Source organism: Danio aesculapii, chromosome 2, assembly GCF_903798145.1.
Source record: "Danio aesculapii chromosome 2, fDanAes4.1, whole genome shotgun sequence".
Lineage (NCBI taxonomy): Eukaryota > Metazoa > Chordata > Actinopteri > Cypriniformes > Danionidae > Danio > Danio aesculapii.
Genome location: NC_079436.1, coordinates 23,119,803 through 23,142,476, shown reverse-complemented (window position 1 = coordinate 23,142,476; position 22,674 = coordinate 23,119,803). Strand labels below are relative to the sequence as shown.

Here is a 22,674-nt window from a genome sequence, read left to right as displayed (position 1 = left end):
TTCAGCTTTATGCATACTATAAAAATGAGATAATGTTGTGTCGAAAACATAACACAATAATAACTTATTTTTTATTAAAATGCTGTATAAAGTCGGTATCATATTTGCATTTGTATTTGATTGAGTGAAAAATTGCTTATATGATAAAATTTAAATAAATATAAATATAATATATATTTAAATAATATATATATATAAATAATATATATATATATATATATATATATATATATATATAATATAATATCATATAACTGCATTCTACAGGCTCCATCATGTTGTGAGTTGTGTGTTCATCCCTAATAAACTGAATTAAATGCAAGACTGAGGTGACTGTTAAATGCATTACAAAAACAAATTTAACGTTGCTTTTCATAATTAATTAACACAATAAATGTCAGCACTAATAACACAAAAATCAATTCACCCTCTATTTCAAATATTAGGTGGAATCATTTTATTAACATTGATTAATTTGACTGAATCATTATTTTCCCCTTTATATCTCCACTGATTTGTCAGTCTTGAATTGTGAATACATGTTCCCTTGAATGATATAGAAAATGTCAAATTTACAGTAAACTGAATCCATTATTAATGTAAAATAATGCACAATGCTGGGCGACACGGTGGCTCAGTGGTTAGCACTGTCGCCTCATAGCAAGAAGGTCGCTGATTCGAGTCCCGGCTGGACCAGTTGGTATTATTGTGTGGAGTTTGCATGTTCTCTCTATGTTCGCGTGCGCTTCCTCCGGTTTCCTCCACAATCCTATGATATGCGCTATACGTGAATTGAATAAACTAAATTGGCCGTAGTGTGTGAGTGAGTGTGTGTGAATCATACCTGCCAACATTTAGATAATAAAATCTGGGAGATTTTATCCGGGGGTGCATGCGAAGTGAAGAGCGGGGGGACTCCCGGGAAAAACGGGAGTGTTGGTGGGTATGGTGTGAATGTTTCCCAGTACTGGGTAGCAGCTGGAAGGGCATCCGCAGTGTAAAACATATGCTGGATAAGTTGGCAGTCCATTCCGCTGTAGCAATCCCTGATGAATAAAGAGACTAAGAAAATGAATGATGATTGAATGCTTATATGATAGGGGAAATTAGATTGTTACCAATAGGGTATATGCCAAAGCATGCTAATAAGACTTTTAATTTGCCAGTAACCAGGGTTAAGTGCTTCCAGTGAACTGTATGCAATTGCAAAAGTAATATCTGATATAAAGTGGGTCTCAGATTGTATAAGAAGCACTGCATTAAATTACATTTTCCCCCGCCATGTCTTTATAATATAAGCATTTATTTTACCCCAGTATATTCAATGAAGCTTCTGCGCTAGCCTGCTGATTCTGACAGGCGCGTGTGAGTAAACAGCTTTTTGTCTCGTTTTACGCTTGAGCAACTGAATGAATGCCAAAGTCTATTTAACTGATTCTATTTTAATTACATTACATAGATGCTGTAAAAGGATCAGTATAAAAAGGAAAAAACTCACAATAACCGGTCACCGGAGGTTTATCAGTATGGGAACAACACTAGCTCGGCATTTACCCTATTGTTGTTTAAATTATTGTTCAGCTTTTTAAACCACTAACAGAGTTGACAATAACAGAGTTATTATTGTCCACCATTTTGTGCTTTAGCTCAAGAGGCTAACCTCAATCTCAACAGAATTTAATGCATTTTCATCATATTATTATTAATTTTTGACACAATTCACATAGATAACACAACACCAGAGTTGGCCAATAATAAATCTGCTAATGGCCAATCTTCAACATTTTGTGTAACAAAATGTATGAGTGACTTTATGGTTGACTTTAACCAAAATTCTGACATTTGTTATGACAGTTAGTTTACTCATTTAAATATGTATTACGTGAGTTTCCTCTGGGTGCTCTGGCTTCCCCCGAAGACACGTGCTATGGGTGTTTCCCAGTACTGGGTTGCGGCTGGAAGGGCATCCACAGCCTGAAACATATGCTGGAATAGTTGGCAGTGCATTCCGCTCTGGCGAAGTCTGAAATAGAGACTAAGCTGAAGGAAAGTGAATGAATAGTGAGAGTCTACAGCATCACTGTCTTTCTGTTTGTGTCCAGCTTTAGTGTCAGATCCTGCTATGAAATACTGTTTAGAGAGCGTGTCCCCGTACCTGACCTCCATCCTGGAGGAGCTGATGGGTCCTGTGAGCGCAGGCTTCCAGGCTGTCAGGCTGCTGCTGGAGGACGAGCTCACCCGCGTCTGCAAGGACTTCCCTCAGGGGGGCGTCACGGAGGAGCTTCAGACGGTAAGACAATGCAGAACATGTAGAAATGTGTGGCATTCCGGCACTAAATATTTATCTGCAGAATTCAACATGGTCATGGTCAAGGTTACATTGCACTGCTTAAAGTGATTCAGGTCTGGGGTTTTTTAACGATGGCCTAGAGAGCTTAACACACTGCAAATTAAGATGCAATTACAAAAAATAACAGCAACATAAGAAAGAATCTTCAGCGGTTTGACAGCAAACGTGTTGCAAATCCTCACAACTCAAAAACAATAAAACATTCTGCAAAATCTCACAACGCAAACAAATTAAGAAAACATTCTGCAATTTCTCACAACACATGCAAATAGCATGCAATGTTTAAATGTTTAAGGGGGACCCAAAAACGTGACGGACACTGCTATTTAGGTTATAGTTATTTAGGTTAATAATATACAAAAGACAAGGGACTCATAATCAGGTTGTTAAAATAAAAAAATATATAAAAATCACCTTTCAAAGATCACCAACAAATTCACTGAGCTATAATCACAGCACAATAAACAAATCCCAGCCAGGTCCGTCACATTTTTGGGTCCCCTTGAAACATTACCATTGTGTTCTGTGCAATTTGCATGTGTTGGAAGAATTTGCAGCACATTTTCTTAATGTGCGTGCCTTGTGTGCTGTCAAACCGATGCAGATTTTTTCTTAATTTGCTGATGTTTTTTCTAATTGCATATGTTTACTTAAATTGCAGCACGTTAAGATCTCTCAGCCACCATAGTTTTTTCCCCTGTGAAAGGAGAAAGAAGTTTTGGACAGCAGAGGACATCTTAGTTAATTGTTCAGGAATTAGACTGGCTTCAATGTGTGTGTGATTCACTAAAAAGAACTGGCTCATTTGAACTGTTTGTTCAGGAATCATATATGTGATCGGTTAACTCGACTCAACAATGAACATTCTGTCATGATTTATTTACCTACCACTGGTTCCAATGTTTTTTTTAATTATTTTCAATAAAAGAAGGCATTTTAAAGACTGTTGGAAACTAGTAGCCAGTACCGTTTCTATGGATAGGTGAACTAGCTGCAGGGGTGGCAATGAATGTCTCCCCACCCGCCTTTGAAGAAGAATGTTATTAATCTCCCTGGTGATAATGGCCAATGTTCACAGGCGTAAATGTCATCTAACATTTGTGGGGGTGCGACGTGAGACAATAAACATGAAGGAGACATAAATATAGAGTTCACTCTAAGCCAAATGTCAAATTCCCTGACTTTCACTGGTTAATGCTGAATCTCCATGACCTACAGTGAATAGAAGAATAGGCAGCTGTTGTGTTGACTAGCCCCTTCAGACTTTTGTGATGCTGCATTCACTTTTATTTAGTAAAATTATATTTGTGTATCACAAGTGCAATACCTGCACTTCTCCTTAGGTGTGTGACCCACTTTAGATTTGTCATGTGACATGACCACAATTTGCATTCACATTGGCAAAAGATTGTTGAGCTGTAAATGGAAGCATGTTTTTTATATATACAGATGAAGTCAAAATTATTTGCCCTCCTGTGAATTTTTTTTTCTTTTTCAAATATTTCCCAAATGATGTTTAACAGAGAAAGGAAATTTTCACAGTATTTCCTATAATACTTTTTCTTCTTGAGAAATTCTTATTTGTTTTATTTCGGCTAGAATAAAAGCAGTTAAATTTTTTTTAAAGGTCAATATTATTAGCCCTCTTAACCTCTTAAGGCCCTAGGTGTTTTTTTACATGCATTTTTTATTTCTCTTTGCTATTTGGACTTATTAGAACCTAATTAAAATAAAAAACCTAAGTATCATCTTTTGATATGATGTACTTTTAGGGAAAAATGTCCATATATGTGAACTCGTGGTCTGAATTTACATAAAACACTTTTTTTCCTGAAATTCTTTTAATGGATGTTTAACATAGGAATTTTTTTTGACTTGCTTTGACTTTTCCCATTTTGGACAGTTAAAAATAATGTTTGGGACATTTAATTTGCTGCAAAACAGTTGCAGGATGACACTGTATGTCTGTAACAAAATATAAAACATTCAAAGTATTTTAAATAGCCACTTAAGAGCTAAAATGTGCTGTCCACGCATATGGACACTCAAACCCGAGGAAGTTATGCAATTTTTTATTCGATTGTCCACAGAACAAACCATTGTTGTACAATGATTTGCCTAATTACACTAACTCACCCAATTAACCTAGTTAAGCCTTTAAATGTCACTTTAAGCTGTATAGAAGTGTCTTGAAACATATCTGGTCAAATATTATTTACTGTCATCATGACAAAGATAAAATAATCAGTTTTTAAAAATGAGTTATTAAAACTATTATGTTTAGAAATGTGTTAAAAAAATCTTTAACTTTTCTCCGTTAAACAGAAATTGGGGAAAAAAATATATACAGGGGGGCTAATAATTCAGAAGAGCTAATATTCTGCCTTCAACTGTAAGTATATTGAACCACTTCTGAATGAGAACCAATTGTTGGTTCCTAAACCCAATGACCTGAACATCTGAGAATCCTTAGAGACAGAAAAATGCGTACTTATCTGCTGATTTCAACTTTTCCTGGCCAGAGCTGTTAAACAGCACTTGAAGCAAATCAGGTCAGTTTATCCTTAGAGAGCAAAGTGCTGGACAGCAGTGATTAGATCATGTTGAAATAAGGATCATCTGATCTTATAAACGCACTCTCGGGTTCTCATGAGTCATTTTTGTCCATGTGAAGGCTCTGCAGCAGGTGGGTCGTGACCGGATGGAGGACTGTTACCAGCATGTGAATGTCCTGAAGGAGCAGCTCCAGGAACTGCGCAACCGCTTCAAGTTCTCCAACTCGTCTCGAGTGGTTCACTGCACACAGGGTCAGATGCAGCAGGTGGGTGTGTTTCCATGCTCTTGATTGGGTGTTGGTTAAACTTGGTGGGGCTTGTAGATGTTTTATGTTTATGTAATGAAACTGGCCCTCTGACTCAATTGTAATCACATAAATCTTTTCTAGAGCTCAGTAGTGGAAAAAAAAAACGACTACTGGAATTGGTTGTGTCACATTGACTGCTCCACCAAAAATGAAGTCAGCGGAGAGCATTGCCTCATTTTGTTATGATGTTTGGTTCCCCCTACAGGTCAAGGGAATTAAAATGAACTGTTGCAAGTCTTGTTTTTTCACCCCTCAAACTGTTTAGTTGATGGAGAATGCCGTGTACACTTTTGAGCTGCTGCTCCAGTCTGCTTTAAAGGATAAACCTGACAAACAGGCCTCGGTTATGGAGAAAGCCAAGCTCCGCGTTCTGAAGGTTGGCCTCAGAATATATTCACCAGCAGTTGAACATGATCTTAATAATAGAATAATTGTAATATATGACAATGAATGTTTATATTCTCTTCAGCAATTTGACTATGACAGCAGCACAGTACGGAAGAAAATTTTCCTGGAGGCTCTTGTTGACATCACTCTGCCAGCCATCAAGAGGAGCCTGGCTCCTGCCTGTAAAACTGTATGTTCTATTTATCTCTTAAAGATATTCCCCAAATATTTAGACAATACACCTTCTTACTTAAAGGAACACTCCAATTTTTTAAAGAAAAGGCTTATTTTACTTCTTTAACTGTTGAGTTTAAGCATTTTTAAATCCATTTAGCTAATGTCTAGCTCTGGCGGGAACACTTTTAGCTTAGCATGGAACATTAAATCAGATTAGACCTTAAAAATAAGGTATAAAAACTTATAAAAATAAGCATTTCACTCAAAAATAAACAAAACATTTAGATAATATGCCTAATTAAACTTGACACTTTTGCAGTTTTGTTGTTTAGTAAGAAAATAGCCACTTTTTATTTTTTGTGGGTCTAGGTCAGGCATGTCCAAGCTCGGTCCTGGAGGGCCGGTGTCCTGCAAAGTTTAGTTCCAACCCCAATCAGACACACCTGGGCTAGCTAATCAAGCACTTACTAGGCTTTCTAGAAACATCTGTGCAGGTGTGTTGAGGCAAGTTGGAGCTAAAATCTGCAGGACACCGGCCCTCCAGGACCGAGTTTGGACACCCCTGGTCTAGGTCGATATGGCTAGGAACTATATTCTCATTTTGGTGTAATAGTAAAGGAACTTTGCTGGTGTAATATGGCTGATGATATTTTGCAGGACCTGAAAATGGTCCCCAGCTAGGTAACTTCCAATGTGACCACCTTGCATAGGGAGTGTGTGCCGGTCACACTGTGTAATATCATCGCCTTTATAGACACATATATGATGGTTCAAAAACACTACAGTACTTTAAATTACTATATTCATTCATTCATTCATTATTTTCTTTTTTTGGCTTAGTCCCTTTATTAATCTGGGGTCACCACAGCAGAATGAACCGCCAACTTATCCAGCATATGTTTTACGCAGCGGATGCCCTTCTAGCTGCAACCCATCACTGGGAAACATCAATACACACTCATTTACACACATACATTACGGACAATTTAGCTTAGCCAATTCACCTATAGCGCATGTGTTTGGACTGTTGGGGAAACTGGAGCACCTGGAGGAAACCCACGCCAACACAGGGAGAACATGTTAACTCAACACAGAAATGCCAACTGACCCAGCCGAGGCTCGAACCAGCGACCTTCTTGCTGTGAGGCGATCCACTGCGCCACCTTGATGCCCTTAAATTACTATATTATATTTTTTATTTGGGTATTTGATATGATTTTGCTCCAATGAACTCATTTAGTAACTAATTTAGGATTAATCAGCCTGTACACAATATTTGATTTACAGCTCAAGTACAGTGTTGCTATGAATTATTAGTAATACGTTTGTCTGAAAAGTATTTTTCTCTCTGACAGGAGCTGCAGAATTTCGAACAGTTTGTCTTTGCTGATTACACAAACTTTGTTCAAGTGGAGAACATCTATGAAAACATACTGCTCAACCTCTTAAACAACGAAGTTAACAAAGGTAAAGTATTGAAGCAGGGTTCATACGGGTGCTGGAAATGCGTACAAATCCTGGAATTATAATCTAGTGTTCTCAAGATTCGGAAAGTGCATTGATTTTGGATAAAGTGCTTGAAACGGCTTGAAATTGTAATAGTGTTGCGTTCATCATTTATTTAACTAAATAGTTAATGAATTATTTAAATTAAATGGAAAAACTTTTTGCATTTGCATAAAATGAAAACTCTGGAGTCTGCATGTTGGGATTACCCCTTCATGAGTGAACAATGCATGAAATTAAATGAAATATATATTTAATTGAAATGAAAGATGACACATTTAAGATGTGAGTAAATTAAATTTAAGAGGGTAAATGATAGTAATTCAATCAACATTTCCCCTTAGAACACTTATACTACTAGAATACTATACTATGGGATACTATAACAATATCATCTGATATGTGATGAAGTATCTACAGCAGGGAAATAAGTATTGAACATGTCACCATTTTTGTCAGAAAACATATTTCTAACGGTGCTGCTGACTTGAAATTTTCAACAACCAAAATAATCCATACATACACAGAAAACAAAACGATATAATTTAGAAATGAAGTGATGTGTTGGGTAGGCTAAATTGTCCATAGTGTATGAGTGTGAATGAGTGTGTGTGGATGTTTCCCAGTGATGGGTTGCGGCTTGAAGGGCATTCGCTGCGTAAAAACATGTGCTTGATAAGTTGGCGGTTCATTCCCCTGTGGCGACCCCAGATTAATAAAGGCACTAAGCCGAAAATAAAATAAATGACTGAATGAAGTGATGTGTAATAAAATGAAATGACACAGTGAAAAAGTATTGAACACATGAAGAAAGTGGGGTGTAAAAAGGCATGGAAAGCCCAGACAGCAGCTAGAATATATCAGTAGTTATTCATCCACCCTGCCGCTTGCCAGTGTAAATGAATATTAGCTGCTTCAGTCACAACACTTACATTACCATATGATGAAGATGAAAGCAGTGTAGACATTTCAGCAAGACAATGATCACAAATACGGCAATAGAAACTCAACTGATTTCAGGCTCAGCCAATCACACGATCTGATTCCAATAGAAAATAGGCACTGAAGATGATAGAAGAGAGTCAGAGACCCACAGAAACGTCAAGATTTTTAGACTGTTGAAGTTTTGTGGGGAAAACACGCCCGTGCAGTTAAAAAAAAGCCTTTTATACAAAGTATTAAAAATATTTCAGTAGTTCAGATATTTCTCCTTGTGTCATTCCATTGGTATTGCACATTACACATTTTTCAGATTTTTATTTTTATCATTTTTTTCATTCATTTTTTTTCTCACGGCGACCCGAGTTCGATTCCGCCTCACGGTCCTATGACGATTCTTCCCCTCTCTCTGCTCCCCATGCTTTCCTGTCAACTCTCTCTACTGTCATATACAATAAAGGTGAAAACCCCAAGAAAAAAAAATTGTGGGTCAAATCTGGGTCAATTTCATGTTAACAACTACTTTAGAAAAATTTTTACCCGGAAAAATCATGCCATGTTCAATACTTATTTTACCTTCTGTATTTATGTAAATATGTAACTTGCCACACCTGTAAAGTGCTTGAAAACTCTGAAAATGCACCTGGGAAGAGCTTGAAAAGTCCTTAGATTTGACTGATGATTTCAGAACAACAACATCACCACATCTATCAATATGTCTACTGTGTGTTTACAGTGGTAAAGGAAGCAGCCAGTCTGAAGAAGAACAACCTATTTGCAGACAGCACTGACCTGCAGTGTGTGAGTCAAAGCAGTCTGGCGGACAGCCGGACGCCGCCGCTCTCTGCTCCATCAAGCCCACCACCAGTACAGGCCTCGATGACCCCCTCTCAACAGCCAGAGCTGATCCACCAAAACTCCCAGCAGACCACAGTCATTCCAGCGCTGAAGATCACACCTGAAACACCTCAAGCAGATCTTCCGCCAACATTACCCAACAGTTCATCATCTCCCATTCCAGACGTTTCCTCAAGCGAACCTGAAAACGTCTCACCAGCTGAGGAGTCTTCATCTTCTCAACCAGAGGCGACTTCATCTATAGTGAAGGATGAAAATGAATCTGTTAGCTCAGACCGAGCGGTTTATCTCAATTCCACAAACACAGAAAGTCCTGTTCCTCTCGCTGATGCATCTGAAAATGGAAATGTTGAGGAAGATGCGGGTTCTTCTCAGTCTGACACCAGATGTGTCCAACCTGATGGACCTGTTGAAGAAACTGTGGACAAGACTGTGAGTGTTGAAGCAGCGCCTTCTATTGAGAAGGACGAAAATGACACACAAGACATTCCTGTTCCTCTTGACTGTGATGGTCCAGTAGAGGACGCTGTTGTTTTAGCAGCAGATGTGGTGGAGAAGTGCAGCGTTTCAGCAGATCCAGAAGACGGAAGCGCTGACGGTGTGCAGAGCATCAGAGATCTCATCATGGAGGTCATCGAGGTGGAGGAGACGGTGAGACCCTGTGCCGAAAACCTGCCTTAAACATGCTTGGGTGAGAAGATTCTAGAAAACCATCCAGCTCTGCTAACTAATGCAACTACAGTGTTATTTTTTATATTACATTATCATTGACATTTAATGTACTTTGACCTGCATAGCAAGTTCCTGTGTAAACAAAATTAACTTTTTTAACGTTATCTTGTATCATATTAACAACAATTAATAATAATAAATATAAAATAAAGCTATATATATGGGTCAAAGATGGGACATTACATTTGTGGTGTCTGCATCAAATGATATTGACAAACATACATAGAAAGCATGTTAAATTCATGTATCTAATGCTTAAAAAAGACTGAACTAATCAATATTCAGCGTAACGGATACATGAATGCAAAAATGAGTCAACACTTATTCTGACCTGTACTTTTAAAAATGTATAAAAGATCATACTAAATTTTATTATAATTAAAATAAAACTGACAGGTGGTAAATCCTAGTAGTTTGAAGGATAGTGCAAGGTTTGAATGAATTAAGAAAATTGTACTTTAGTGTTATACTTTGATCATTAATTTGTCTCTTAATATATGCTGGATGATATTTTAGTCAATGTCCTATGTAAATCTCGACTGTTTTGCTCACAAACACATTTTGTTCTTTGGCTCCAATAATAAAAAGATAAGAATATATCTATTTTTTGGAATGATATGCTAATGGTCTAATCTGATTCAATCAATTATGCTAAGCTAAGCTAAAAGTCTTGACTGTCATAGTATGGGGGAAAATACTATGGAGGACAAGGTGTACATGAAGAGTTTAGATGCAAAAGCCTCTAAAAGCCATCTGATATTTTCTTCTAAAATTCACATTTTTCTCCGACTTCTGTGTGTAGGCTCAGTAATTTTACTTTTATAGTGGCAAATACGTTATTTACAGTCAGCCTTTAAAGTCAAATAACTGAGCATAAACATAGGAGGCTGACAAAAATGGTCATTTCAGGAGAACATTTCAGATGGCATTTACAGGTTTTTGCATCTGAACTTTATTTTAAAATAAGCTTCTTCTGCTCACCAAAGCTGAAATTAGTTCTTCACAAATACAATACAAATTGTAAAATTGTGAAAATGTTATTGAACTATAAAAGAACTGTTCAAAAGTAGTTTATCATTTAATTTATTCATTTATTCCAGTGATTTTAATGATGAATTTTCAGCTTCATTACTCCAGTCTTCAGAGTCACATGATCTTTCAGATTCTAATATTAATTATTAAGCAGTTATTAAAATTTTTAATAAATATTAAACACTTTAACATTTTTTGATTTTTCATTTAATAAATGCCGGCTTGATTAACAGAATCATTTTTGTTAAAAAACTGACCCCAAACTTTTGACCGGTAGTGTGTGTGTGTGTGAGTATATATAAACATATATACAGTTGAAGTCAGAATTATTAGCCCCCCTGAATTATTAGCCCCGTTTATTTATTTTTTGCTCCAATTTCTGTTTAACGGAGAGATTTTTTTTTTCAACATTTCTAAACATAATAGTTTTAATAACTCATTTCGAATAACTGATTTATTTTAACTTTGCCATGATGACAGTAAATAATTTTTCACTCGATATTTTTCAAGACAATTCTTGAAGTACAGTTTAAAGTGACATTTAAAGGCTTAACTAGGTTAATTAGGTTAACTAGGCAGGTTAGGGTAATCAGGCAAGTTATTTTATAACGATGGTTTGTTCTGTAGACTATCAGAAAAAAAATTTGCCTAAAGGGGCTAATAATTTTGACATTAAAATAGTTTTAAAAAATGTAAAACTGCTTTTATTCTAGCTGAAATAAAACATATAAGACTTTCTCCAGAAGAAAAAATATTATCAGGCATACTGTGAAAATTTCCTTGCTCTGTTAAACATAATTTGGGAAATATTTAAAAAAGAAAAAAAATTAAAGGGGGGCTAATAATTCTGACTTCAACTGTATTTACACACACATACTGTACACACACTAACTTTTTTATAAGCTGCTAAGGTCCCTTAGGTATTTTTTGATTGGCTAATGACTTGCCTAATTAACTGAACTTGCCTAATAAATCTAGTTAAGTCTTTAAATGGCCCCTTAGACTGAATACAAGTATTTTTCCATAATTAGTAAAATATGTACTGCTAATGCAAAGACAAATTGTTTGTTTTATAAATTACTTATTAAAACAAAATTTTCAAGTATAAAAATGCAGGAAAAATCTCTTGATTAAACAGCACTTGGGAAATCAAGTTTCACAGGAGGGCTAATAACCATGTATACAGTACATACCCCTTTCATGATTGACCCACATATATGGCTGTTTATTTTCTTCTGTTTTTCTTATAATGCTCAATACTTCATTTTAACGTAGGAACACTTTTGTTACACGGTTTAAATGAAATGACAAGAACTAGAAACTCTACATTTTAATATGGTACACAAATGTTTTTTAGTGGACTGACTAATTTATTAAAGCGTTGCGCTGGCCTGTACAGTCAACCCCTTCATTACAGTAAATAGCAGGAGATTATGCTGATCACTAAACCATTATTTTGTACCGTGCTGTAGATTTTCTGAAAACGAGACAGTATTTTTGTACATATGATTTCCTCAAGAAGACCAAGAGTCCGTTCAATAAACTTTTTTTTCACAAAACAGAAATGGCGTATCAGTGCATGGTCTTTATTTCTTCCATTTGCAGTAAAGGACAGTGGATTCACATTAGTCTGTTAAACTCACAGGGTCATTCTAGCAGCAAAGGCCGAGATGTCAGGAGGCACGATTTGGGTCTGGAATCACAGAGCGATCGAATCCTGAATTCATCGTCATAACTTAAAAACAGCATTACAGTACTGTAAAATAAGACGGACACGTGCTACATCTCAATCAAGTAAAACAATGACATAAAAACAACAACCAGAGGCAGCATTTAGCACCTTATCATACGCTTATACAACTAGAGGATTTTCACAGCAATGAATCCTGGACATTAGGTAGTTCATTCATAAATATGTCATAGATGTATTATGTGCTATTCGACAAACACGCTAAATATTTCTGCTAATTATGATGCGAGTAGTGCAAGGTATTATTTTCCATAGAGTGAGTGATGCTACGTCTTTATGAAGCTGTTGATGCAGATGTATGTATGCAGTTATTACATATAGTTTATGATTGCAATAAATCAGTTAACAGCATTTTAGATGATTAATATTTTGTAATTATGAAGATTAGAACATATGTATTCCAGTTCAGTGAATAAAAGCGAACTTCCTAAAATATAAGAACAACCCAACAAAATGTTAAATAAATGAGGACGGTCAGATGTAGCTATAATCATATTTAGCTCAGATATTTTCATTAAACTTTACGCTTTATGTGTCGCTCAGATTAAAGACTACAGCACTTCATCTGATCTTTCATAAATAATATCAAACCGTTACAATTATGTATTGAGTTTATTTATGAACGATCTGATAAACAGATTCATACATTCATATTTAAATGTATTTAAACCACCAATCTGCTTAATAATATGAAATTAAAATTATTAAAGGAATGGTCTACCCATCAAAAACACTAGAAAATGATCATCATCATCATCATCATGTCATCGTTTACTCATTTTCCACTTGTCCCAAACCTGTTTGATTTTCCTTTCATTGGTGAACACAAAAGGAGATATTCATATAGAAAATAACAGTGTTGTTAGTCATTGACTTCCACAGTATTTTATTTCTACTGTGGATATCAGTAGCATTTTCTAAAAACATTCTTCAAAATATCTTCTTTTGTGTTCAACAGAAAAAAACATCATATATCATATATCCTATATATCATTTTGTTTGGTGAACTATCTTAATAGCATCACTTAGCATTTTCTTGGGGTCTCTTTGAATCTAAGGGTGGGCTCACGGTTTGTTGAATGAACTGGTTGGTTTGAAGTGTTTGAGTGTTTTAGTAGTGAACATGTAGATGGTGTTACGGAGCAGCTTTATCTGGTAGAGCCGTAGCCATGGAAGAAGGGCTCGTCCGGACGAAAGCCATAGGCAGTGGCAGGACGTCCATCAGATCCGTTACTGAAGAAAAAGAAGGAAGAAAGTGAGCATTAATTCTGATGAACGTTACCTTTATATGTCACTAGATGGCCTGCTTCCATACAGATTATGGAGAAAGACATGCTTCAAGATCAGACACATTATATTAGATTTAATACACTTATTTAACAACACACTTACTGTACATGCCAATTTGCACATAACAGCTGCACATATAATGTTGTATATAGTAATAAACATGTACATACACTTGTCAATCTGTATATTTGCACTCACTACTTACTTTTATTTTTTAAAATATTTATTTATTATCTGTTTCTTGTCCTGTCTCTGTAATCCTGTTGCACTGTAGAAGCTCTGTCACGAAAACAAATTCGTCGTATGTGTGAACATACCTGGCAATAAAGCTCTTTCTGATTCTGATTAACTGAGAGCCAATGTTGTATTTATTTCTCGAAATATGGTATAAATGGGCATGGGGTAAAGAGTTTTTTATTTTAGCATCAAATTAAATCATCAAGTGATTTTATATGCACTGAAAATATCAATATCAATGATGTTCTATTGTGATTTGATGTAAAAGAAACATATTTATTCTAACCTTCATATAAAAATAGTTCATAGTTATGTTTTTAGTAAAACATATTTCAAAAAAAGTTGACATTTCAAAAAAACGACCAATTGTTTATTGACATTTAGATATTTTTTGTCAGCACATTTTATCTTGCACAAACATAATAGTAAAGAAATCAGTATTTAGTGAAATAACTCAACAATCAGTTCAGTCACAAATAATTAAAAATTATTCAAATCAATCATAATTTTCTGAAAAAAGCCCCAAATTACAATATTTTTATGTGAGATGTTGAAGAAATTTCTGCATTCTGAAAAAGTCACATATTGATGCCACAGTTTTGGGTGTTTAAAATATTGTTCCTAAAATATATATACAGTATATATCAACTTGTTTGTGGTCTAAGCACTCTGAATACTTCATAAATAGGATATTTACTCTAATACCAAACTAACAGACTGACTTGACAGTGTGTCAACGACAATATAAACAATCATAGATATTAAAACAAAAATCCATTATACAGTCAGAAATCAAAACTGCAAGTTTGTAAACATTCAAATCACAATCACTTTACAGCGCATTTATTCCTTAATTTTATACCAAAATAATGAATAAAATCACTTTCTTCCGTGTTTTCAGTTTTTTTGTGATAAAAGGAGAGATAGAAGAAATCCCCAAAATACCATCTGTAAAAACCAAACTTATATACGTAATAAATAAAATGTTCCGATTTTTGTTCTAGAAACGCATGCCAATTTGTGGATTTTTATGAAATAATGCCTAATTGTATATTTCAACATAACATAAAAAAAAAACTTGAGAAACAAAAAGTTCTCTTAAAGGGATAGTTCAGCCAAAAAATGTCATTTGTCATTATTTACTAATCTTTCCCTCTTTCAAAACGGATTGTTTTTGTTGAACATAAAAGAAGACATTTCGAAGAATTTTAGAAACTGGAAGACAGGTCCTTCAAAGTATTTTTCCCTCTAAATGGAAAAGATTTGTAGATTAGCTTAGCTTAACATAAATCAATGAAACAGATTAGACCATTAGCATCTCATAAAAAATGTTTTGATAATTTTCCTATTTAAAGCTTGACTCTTCTGTCGATATTGCTAGACAATATACACTCATTCTGGCGTAATAATCAAAGAAAATTGCTGCCGTTCATGGCTGCAGTAGGCGCAATGATATTATACTGCAGCCATTGTACACCAGTGTATTCCAGGGGACTTGAGCCTATTTCCAAAAAAGGTGGAGTGTTTATTCAAAACCAAGCAACCAAGATTTAATATTCAAGTGTGCAGAAGAATATAAAACAATAAAGGTGCCACACTCCTGTCTTTCTCGCACCTCAACAAGCCATTTACTGTCAGGAAAGTGCTGTGGTTCTAGAAACAAATTGGCTGTTGGCTGAGTCTAAACCAGCAGACTCGAGCCTTTAACTTATGAGCTGTTTGCTTTGCCCCTCTGTGCCCACATTACATTGTGTTGTTTTTAGCCTCGTATGACCTTTAGTAATCAAACCCAGCGAGCTTCTCTTTGCACCCGACACACACGCACATACACATACACGCTGCTGTCTAAAATATGTCTTTTTCCTATTGGTCTGCCAGATCTGTCAGGCTACATTTGAGCAGCGGGTAAGAAGGATTCATTCCACCTGTAGGTGCTCTTAATGACTGTTTTTTTTTTACCACAGCGCCTACATTTTACCTCCACACTTGGCCTTCCCTTAAAAGTGAGTTCTTTAGCCAGATATACAAGCTTCCAGAGAGTGAGTTAATGAAGTGCAGAAGGACAGCCGCTTTTATTGCATTGAGAATTTATTGCTGCACGTTATCAGAGTTTACTTCGTGCTTCAGCTTGGTATCATCACGTCATTAATTATGGGAGGATATTAACACCCGAAATGACACTATGAACTAAGAGACCGAGTTCAGGGATTGAAAATTCTTACATCATTTACTCACCCTTATGGCATTCAAAGGCTTTCATCACCACAAACAGAAAAAAAACAAGAAACACAAAACATTCATTTGACCTGCTATCGCTGACATTCTGTTTTCAGTTTCCTTTAAAGGAACACTTCACTTTTTGAAAATATGCACATTTTACAGGTCCCTTAAAGTAAAACAGTTGAGTTTTGCTATTTCTGTATTCATTCAGCCGATCTCTGGGTCTGGCGGGAGCACTTTTAGCTTAGCTTAGCATAAATCATTGAATCGGATTAGACCATTAGCATCACACTCAAAATCAAAATAACCTTTATTTAACCAGGTAAGTCAATTGAGAACCAGTTCTCATTTACAATGTCGACCTGGCCAAGAGGCAACATAAAAAGCAGATACGAAGCAGCAGGGACACAATACAATAACAAATTCACAAAAGCTGCAGATAATAACATATAAAACCAAGGAAAAATAAAAACAAGCACAGTGATCTTGTACTATTAACTGGATTGAATTTTTAAAGGATGATAGTGGAATGAAGTGTTAAGCTTTAAGGTCTGCTGCAGATGATTCCAAACATCTGAAAAGAGTAGCGGCCAAATGAAGTGGAACTTTGGGTATGCAAATGTTAATAAAACTACTAAAGCGCAGATTTCGACATGTTTTCTGAATGCTTTAATAATTTTCCTATTTAAAGTTGAACTCCTTTGTAGTTACATCATGTACTAAGAGAGACAGAAAATAAAAAATTCCTTGATTATTACAAGATGTATCCTTATGATAATAATAATAACGATAATAACAATACTATATAGTGCTTTTCTCAACACTGTACTATGGAGCCAGATCAGTCTCAAAAATAATAAATAATTCACATTTACAAAATCCAACTCATGAACTCAACTCAATTTGTACATTTAAAACACAATTCATAAATACACACATCCAGTTCAATTGGAAAAATATTTATGATTTTTTACTTGTGAATTCTGTTTGGAATTTACAAATTTGAATCAAAACTATTATTTGAATTGAAGTAAATGTGAATTGTGCTGCGCATGTATGAGTTTTATTATTGCAATTGTTCTATTTTTGAAACTGATCTGACTCCATACTCAATGTGCTTTACACATTTGTGACCCTGGACCACAATACCAGTCTCATGTTCTACAGGTATATTTTTGGCAATAACCAAAAATACATTGTATTGGTCAAAATGATTGATTTTTCTTTTCAACCAAAAGCAAAGCTCATGTTCCATGAAGACATTTTGTAAATATCCAACTGTACATCAAAACTTAGTAATAGTAACTTAGTAAGTTAAAAATATCAAAGTCCCTTTAAGACAAGTCATTTCACTTGGCAGCCATCTTTGAAAGGGCATATGAATGCAAGAATGCAAGTATGCAGGCATTCTGTCTAAATGAGGAAACCTCAAATTCTCCAAAACTGTTTGCCAAGCTTACAATTACATTACATATTTGGAATCACCAATTAAATTAAACAACAACTGTCTCATAAGTTTCATTTCCAAAAAAAAAGCCTTTTTCAGGTTGCCCAAGCTAATGTGCACGCATACTCGAAAACAACGAGATCACGACACCAACCTCATTTATAGCAGTGTTACACATCATCATCCTCTGAATAATGCTTCGTCAGATTGCGCTGCTCTTCTGAAGTATTTCACAACTTGGTCTTGATGGCGGATCTCCTCCAGAAATTAAATTTGAGTAGTTGCTGTCATGTGATGTGTGTTTGACAGGACGGACTTTACCTCGCGATTGCTACATACAGATTGCAAAACCAAAAAACGTTTGTTTTCAAGTATAATTGGTTCATTTAAAAGGACAGATTTCATGCTTTATGTGGATTCAATTAAATTCAATTCACCTTTATTTCTATAGCACTTTTACAATCTAGATTCTGTCAAAGCAGCTTCACATAATAGATCATAGTAAATGGAAACAGTGTCAGTTCAATTTTCAGAGTTTAAGTTCAGTTCAGTTTAGCTCAGTTCAGTGTGGTTTGAGAGTCACTACTGAGAGTCCAAACACTGAAGAGCAAATCCAACGATGCGCAGCTCTACAGATATATATTTTTTGGATATATTTTTTATGTCTGTGAAGCAAGTATTCGCTGAGATTCCAGTGTGTAAAAGCACACGTCTGATCCGAGCTTATGTCCCGGACAATTGTCAGACAATAGCAATCGATGATTGGCTCCTGTACTAGTAGGCGTGGCTTCAATCGCCATATTGACTGTAACACTTTTTCCCATTCAAAACTATATGAGTGACATGTCTCGTGTATTCTATAGTCTTAGTTAATATGCATTGCTAGGAACTTCAATTGGAACCCTTATATTCCAGATTTTCAAATAGTGGTATCTAGCCCAAATATTGTCCTGCCTTAAAAACCCAAACATTAATCCTGCTCGGTTATTTCTGTTTCAAACATTAAAGCTCATTTTGTAAATTTTCAGATGACATTTAAATCTGAATTTAACAAACAATCGGCTCTTATGACAAAATTGGTTTTGTGGCCCAGGGTTTAAGGGAAATCGCCTCAATAATAAACCAAGATTAAGTATTTAAAATGTGTAAAAGCTGACAACGTTTAGGATGAACAGTTTCAATGGAGGAATTCACAGATTTTATTTAAAAACCTTTGTGCTCTGAGGATGTGCCTGGACCGAAGTAAGGGTGAGTAAATATGACAGAATTATAACTTTACGAATTGTTTTAATGTGAATAAATTTGACAATTTAACTCAGCCTCCAGATTCACATTCCGGTCCAATTATGAGCAGGCTGTCACCTCATCCTGCACAGGGCTTCAAAACAGGGCAATAAAAGCTGAGTGGGGGTGCGATTGACAGCTCATGGGGAGCCCGGTCACCTCTGATGCTCTGGAGAAGGAAACGGCCAAAGGTGCCCATAAAAAAGGCCCTTTTAACCAGACATTGTTTCATAGCTCAGAAGAGTGTGTTTGCACAGGAAACGACTCTCGACTTTTTTAAAAAAGGACTTTTTTTCCCCCCAAGTTGTTCTTTGATCTCTCGTTCCTGTCACTTCTCGGGTTACACACTCTACCTTGGGCTGTGTCAAATCAACAACACCCCCCTCACACTTTCCTTTGCCTGATTGCGTCTGCATGGCCCTGTTTTCTATTTTCCTCCTGCGTTCTCGTCCAAGCTCCCCAAGGCTTTAGGGACACGCAGTGCCACACGGCTTGAATAAAGGCAGATTTGTCAGTCTGATGCGTGCACACAAAAGACACGCACAACAAACTGTGTTTTTACTCCTCGGAGCCATCAGAGGAGCATCTGCAGACAGTGTGTAAAGTTGACCACTCTGAGCTGGATTCAGCACATCATCTGTCTTCGTTCTCAATCTCTAGCGGTGGGAATCAGTAGGGATCTGCAGATTATTATGTGGGTAACTGTGTTTAGTTTTAAAAACTGTCATATGTTGACCTTTTATTGCTTTTAAAAGAACACTCCGCTCATTTTACTCATTTTAGGTCCCTTGCAGATAAACAGTCAAATAGTTAAAAATAGTTAAAAATATCCGTAAATTAGCTGTTTTCTGTATTTTGTGATTCATGTTTTATTTTACCCTTTTAATTTATGCTTTGAATTGAATTATGGGATCTTGATCTTTCTTCCAACAACTTTTAACTTTGTTAAGTTGACTTAAGTGACTTTTATGAACATTTTTAATAGTTTAAAGTGATATATTGTCTGGGCTGGTGTTGTTTATTAAGGTACAAAAACTTTATAACAAATTGGCAGTACATTTTCTGTTATTTTGAAGGCTTTTTTCTCTCAATATTATTTCTTGTACATTATAATATTTCAAACTACTAAAACGTCAATAACTTTGTTATGTTGAATTTTCAACATCAAATGTCGACAGAGCTGAGATCAACATCCCATAATGCAATTCACAACCGCAAATAAATGGAAAAACCCTGTGAATCACAAAATACAGCAACTGGTAATGGGTCTGGCATGAGCACTTTTAGCTTAGCTTAGCATAAATCATTGAATTGGATTAGACCATTAGCATCTAGCTCAAAAAAAAAAAGGATAATTTTCTTAATTAAAGCTTGACTCTTCTGCATATTTACATTGTGTACTAAGACTGACAGAAAATGAAAAGTTGCTACTCTCTAGGCAGATACGGCTAAAAACCATATTCTCATTCTGCCATAATAATCAGGGAACTTTTCTGCAATGATATTACATAGGCTTGTTATCTAGCTGGTGATTATTTTCAGGTGCTGTGTAATATCATTAAGCCTGCTTAACCTTGCATACTTTTTAACCCTTAAACAAACAATGAAAAAATGAAAAAGAACTCACTGTGAATATATATCTGTCTTTACTTACTTCATACTCCACAAATAGTCATTCTACACCAACTATTTTAATAGCTTTAAAAAAAAAATCAATAACAATAACATTAATACCAGAAACAATTACATTAATAATATTAATAATAATAATAGTAATAATAATTGAAATGGTTAACATGATGGTTTTCTATTTAAATATATTTTGAAATTCACTTTTTGGTAACACTTTATTTTGATTCTCCCTATTGCACATTTTGTTGACATTGCAAAAACATGCCAATTACTTCTTATTTGAGTATTAGTAGACTGTCTGCTTAATATCTGTTGATACTGCTCCTTCAACAGACATTTAACTGACTATAAGAAACTTCACAATTACATGTCAACTTACACTAACCCCAACCCAAACCTATAGTCTACTTATATGTACTTATCTATTGAGAATTAGTTGGCATGTAGATGCAATGTAACTTAAATTCAACAAAATGTGTTAAATGCACCATCAAAATAAAGTGATACCCACTTTTTACCTATATATGTTGGCAAAGCTGAATTTTCATCATCGTTGCTCTAATCTTTAATTCTGCATGATCCTTCATAAATCTCTCTAATATGATGATTTTCTGTGAAACATTCAATTGCCATTAATATTTATTATTATCAATGTTTAAAAGAGTTGTATTGCTTATTATTTTTGTGGGAATTGTGTTACCTTTTAAATGACTCATGGACAGCTTCGCTTTTGACCATCAATTTAATAAGTCTATGACAATTTGCCACCTTGGAATATAAAGGTTCTATATGAGTTCCATGCCACTTTGAGATATTGAACACTCCATATTGCATAAAAAATAATTGAGATGGGGATGTTTTCTAATTAAAATGTACACATCACATAATGTTGTTGTTACCACATGCTAAAGTAACTTATTAGTGTTTACAAAATTAAGTGGAATGAACATAAAACAATTAAGTTATCCACCCAAACACTTAGGAAATGTGTTGTTTCAGCTTATCTAAATAAGTAGTTTGAACAAACAGCAAATGTCATTTTTGAGTGTGATTAATTTGATTTAAAAAATATCAGATGGAATCTGTAATAAAGTGTGAAAATCATTTCATGTGTTTTAAAACAATCTTAAATATTAACCTCCGTGCCACAATAGCTGAACTGTGCTGATTAGTATACATCCGTTTAAACAAAAAAACATAAACTACCATAATAAATTTTGATTAGATCAAGCAAAACCCCTGCGCATGAATCATGACGGACCACTTGAGCTAATCAAATACCAGTCTCCGCTTGGCACGTGAAGCCAAACCACTCCAAAAGCCTTGCGTTCACACACCTCGTTTCACAAGCGTCTAAAGTAAAGACTGAGACTCTATTTGATTATTATGGTAACCTCTGTCACTCAGAGCTGCTCGCTCAAATTAAACCATTCATCCCACGTTGCCCCCTTCCCACCACCCCAACCCTCAGTGTATATTTGACATGTATCGTTTTACAAAGAGCCGCTGGATAGCCGCCTCCTCCATCTGGATCCCCGTCTCTATCCTCACCCACATGACAGCCCTTCGGCACTCAACGCCCAGCCGTCAGTCCGCAAAAGTGCCCAAATCCACACCCAGCCAAAACAAATAGGCCGACGAGCAGTGCATTCTTTATACAAAGCACACAGCGCATTATAAACATCGCAAGCGAAAGCCTTCACATCGAGTATGCACTTATTAGGGCTTAGTTTAGACTACAAAGGTAAGTATGCAGAATCAGAGCTGCATATCAAACACAAGTGATGGAGCCGTTTCCTGATGGATCAGTGGAGAGGTGAAATGTTATTTCATCTGTACGCATATCTGTGTGTTTGGTAAGGAATGTGGACAATATTTTGGCTGTACAGGACTTGAAAGGCATGTTTATTTTTGGGCCAAAATAGGGGAAACAGAGAACATCAGACAGACATAGTAGAGCTGATTATTAT

General features: G+C 35.6%; 2 protein-coding genes across 2 annotated transcripts in view; one reads left to right on the top strand and one right to left on the bottom strand.

Annotated features, from left to right (window-relative positions):
- niban1b (niban apoptosis regulator 1b) overlaps positions 1 to 12,409 on the top strand; it is a 61,045-nt gene extending 48,636 nt beyond the window's left edge. The window contains exons 9-14 of the mRNA XM_056475239.1: positions 2,103 to 2,290; positions 5,025 to 5,171; positions 5,479 to 5,589; positions 5,683 to 5,790; positions 7,133 to 7,244; positions 8,959 to 12,409. Coding sequence (XP_056331214.1) covers positions 2,103 to 2,290; positions 5,025 to 5,171; positions 5,479 to 5,589; positions 5,683 to 5,790; positions 7,133 to 7,244; positions 8,959 to 9,761 — 1,469 coding nt within the window. The 3' untranslated portion in view covers positions 9,762 to 12,409. The remainder of the gene's footprint in view (positions 1 to 2,102; positions 2,291 to 5,024; positions 5,172 to 5,478; positions 5,590 to 5,682; positions 5,791 to 7,132; positions 7,245 to 8,958) is intronic.
- Positions 12,410 to 22,674, bottom strand: part of kifap3b (kinesin-associated protein 3b) — a 70,401-nt gene continuing 60,136 nt past the window's right edge. Inside the window, exon 20 of the mRNA XM_056475251.1 lies at positions 12,410 to 13,827. Coding sequence (XP_056331226.1) covers positions 13,743 to 13,827 — 85 coding nt within the window. The 3' untranslated portion in view covers positions 12,410 to 13,742. The remainder of the gene's footprint in view (positions 13,828 to 22,674) is intronic.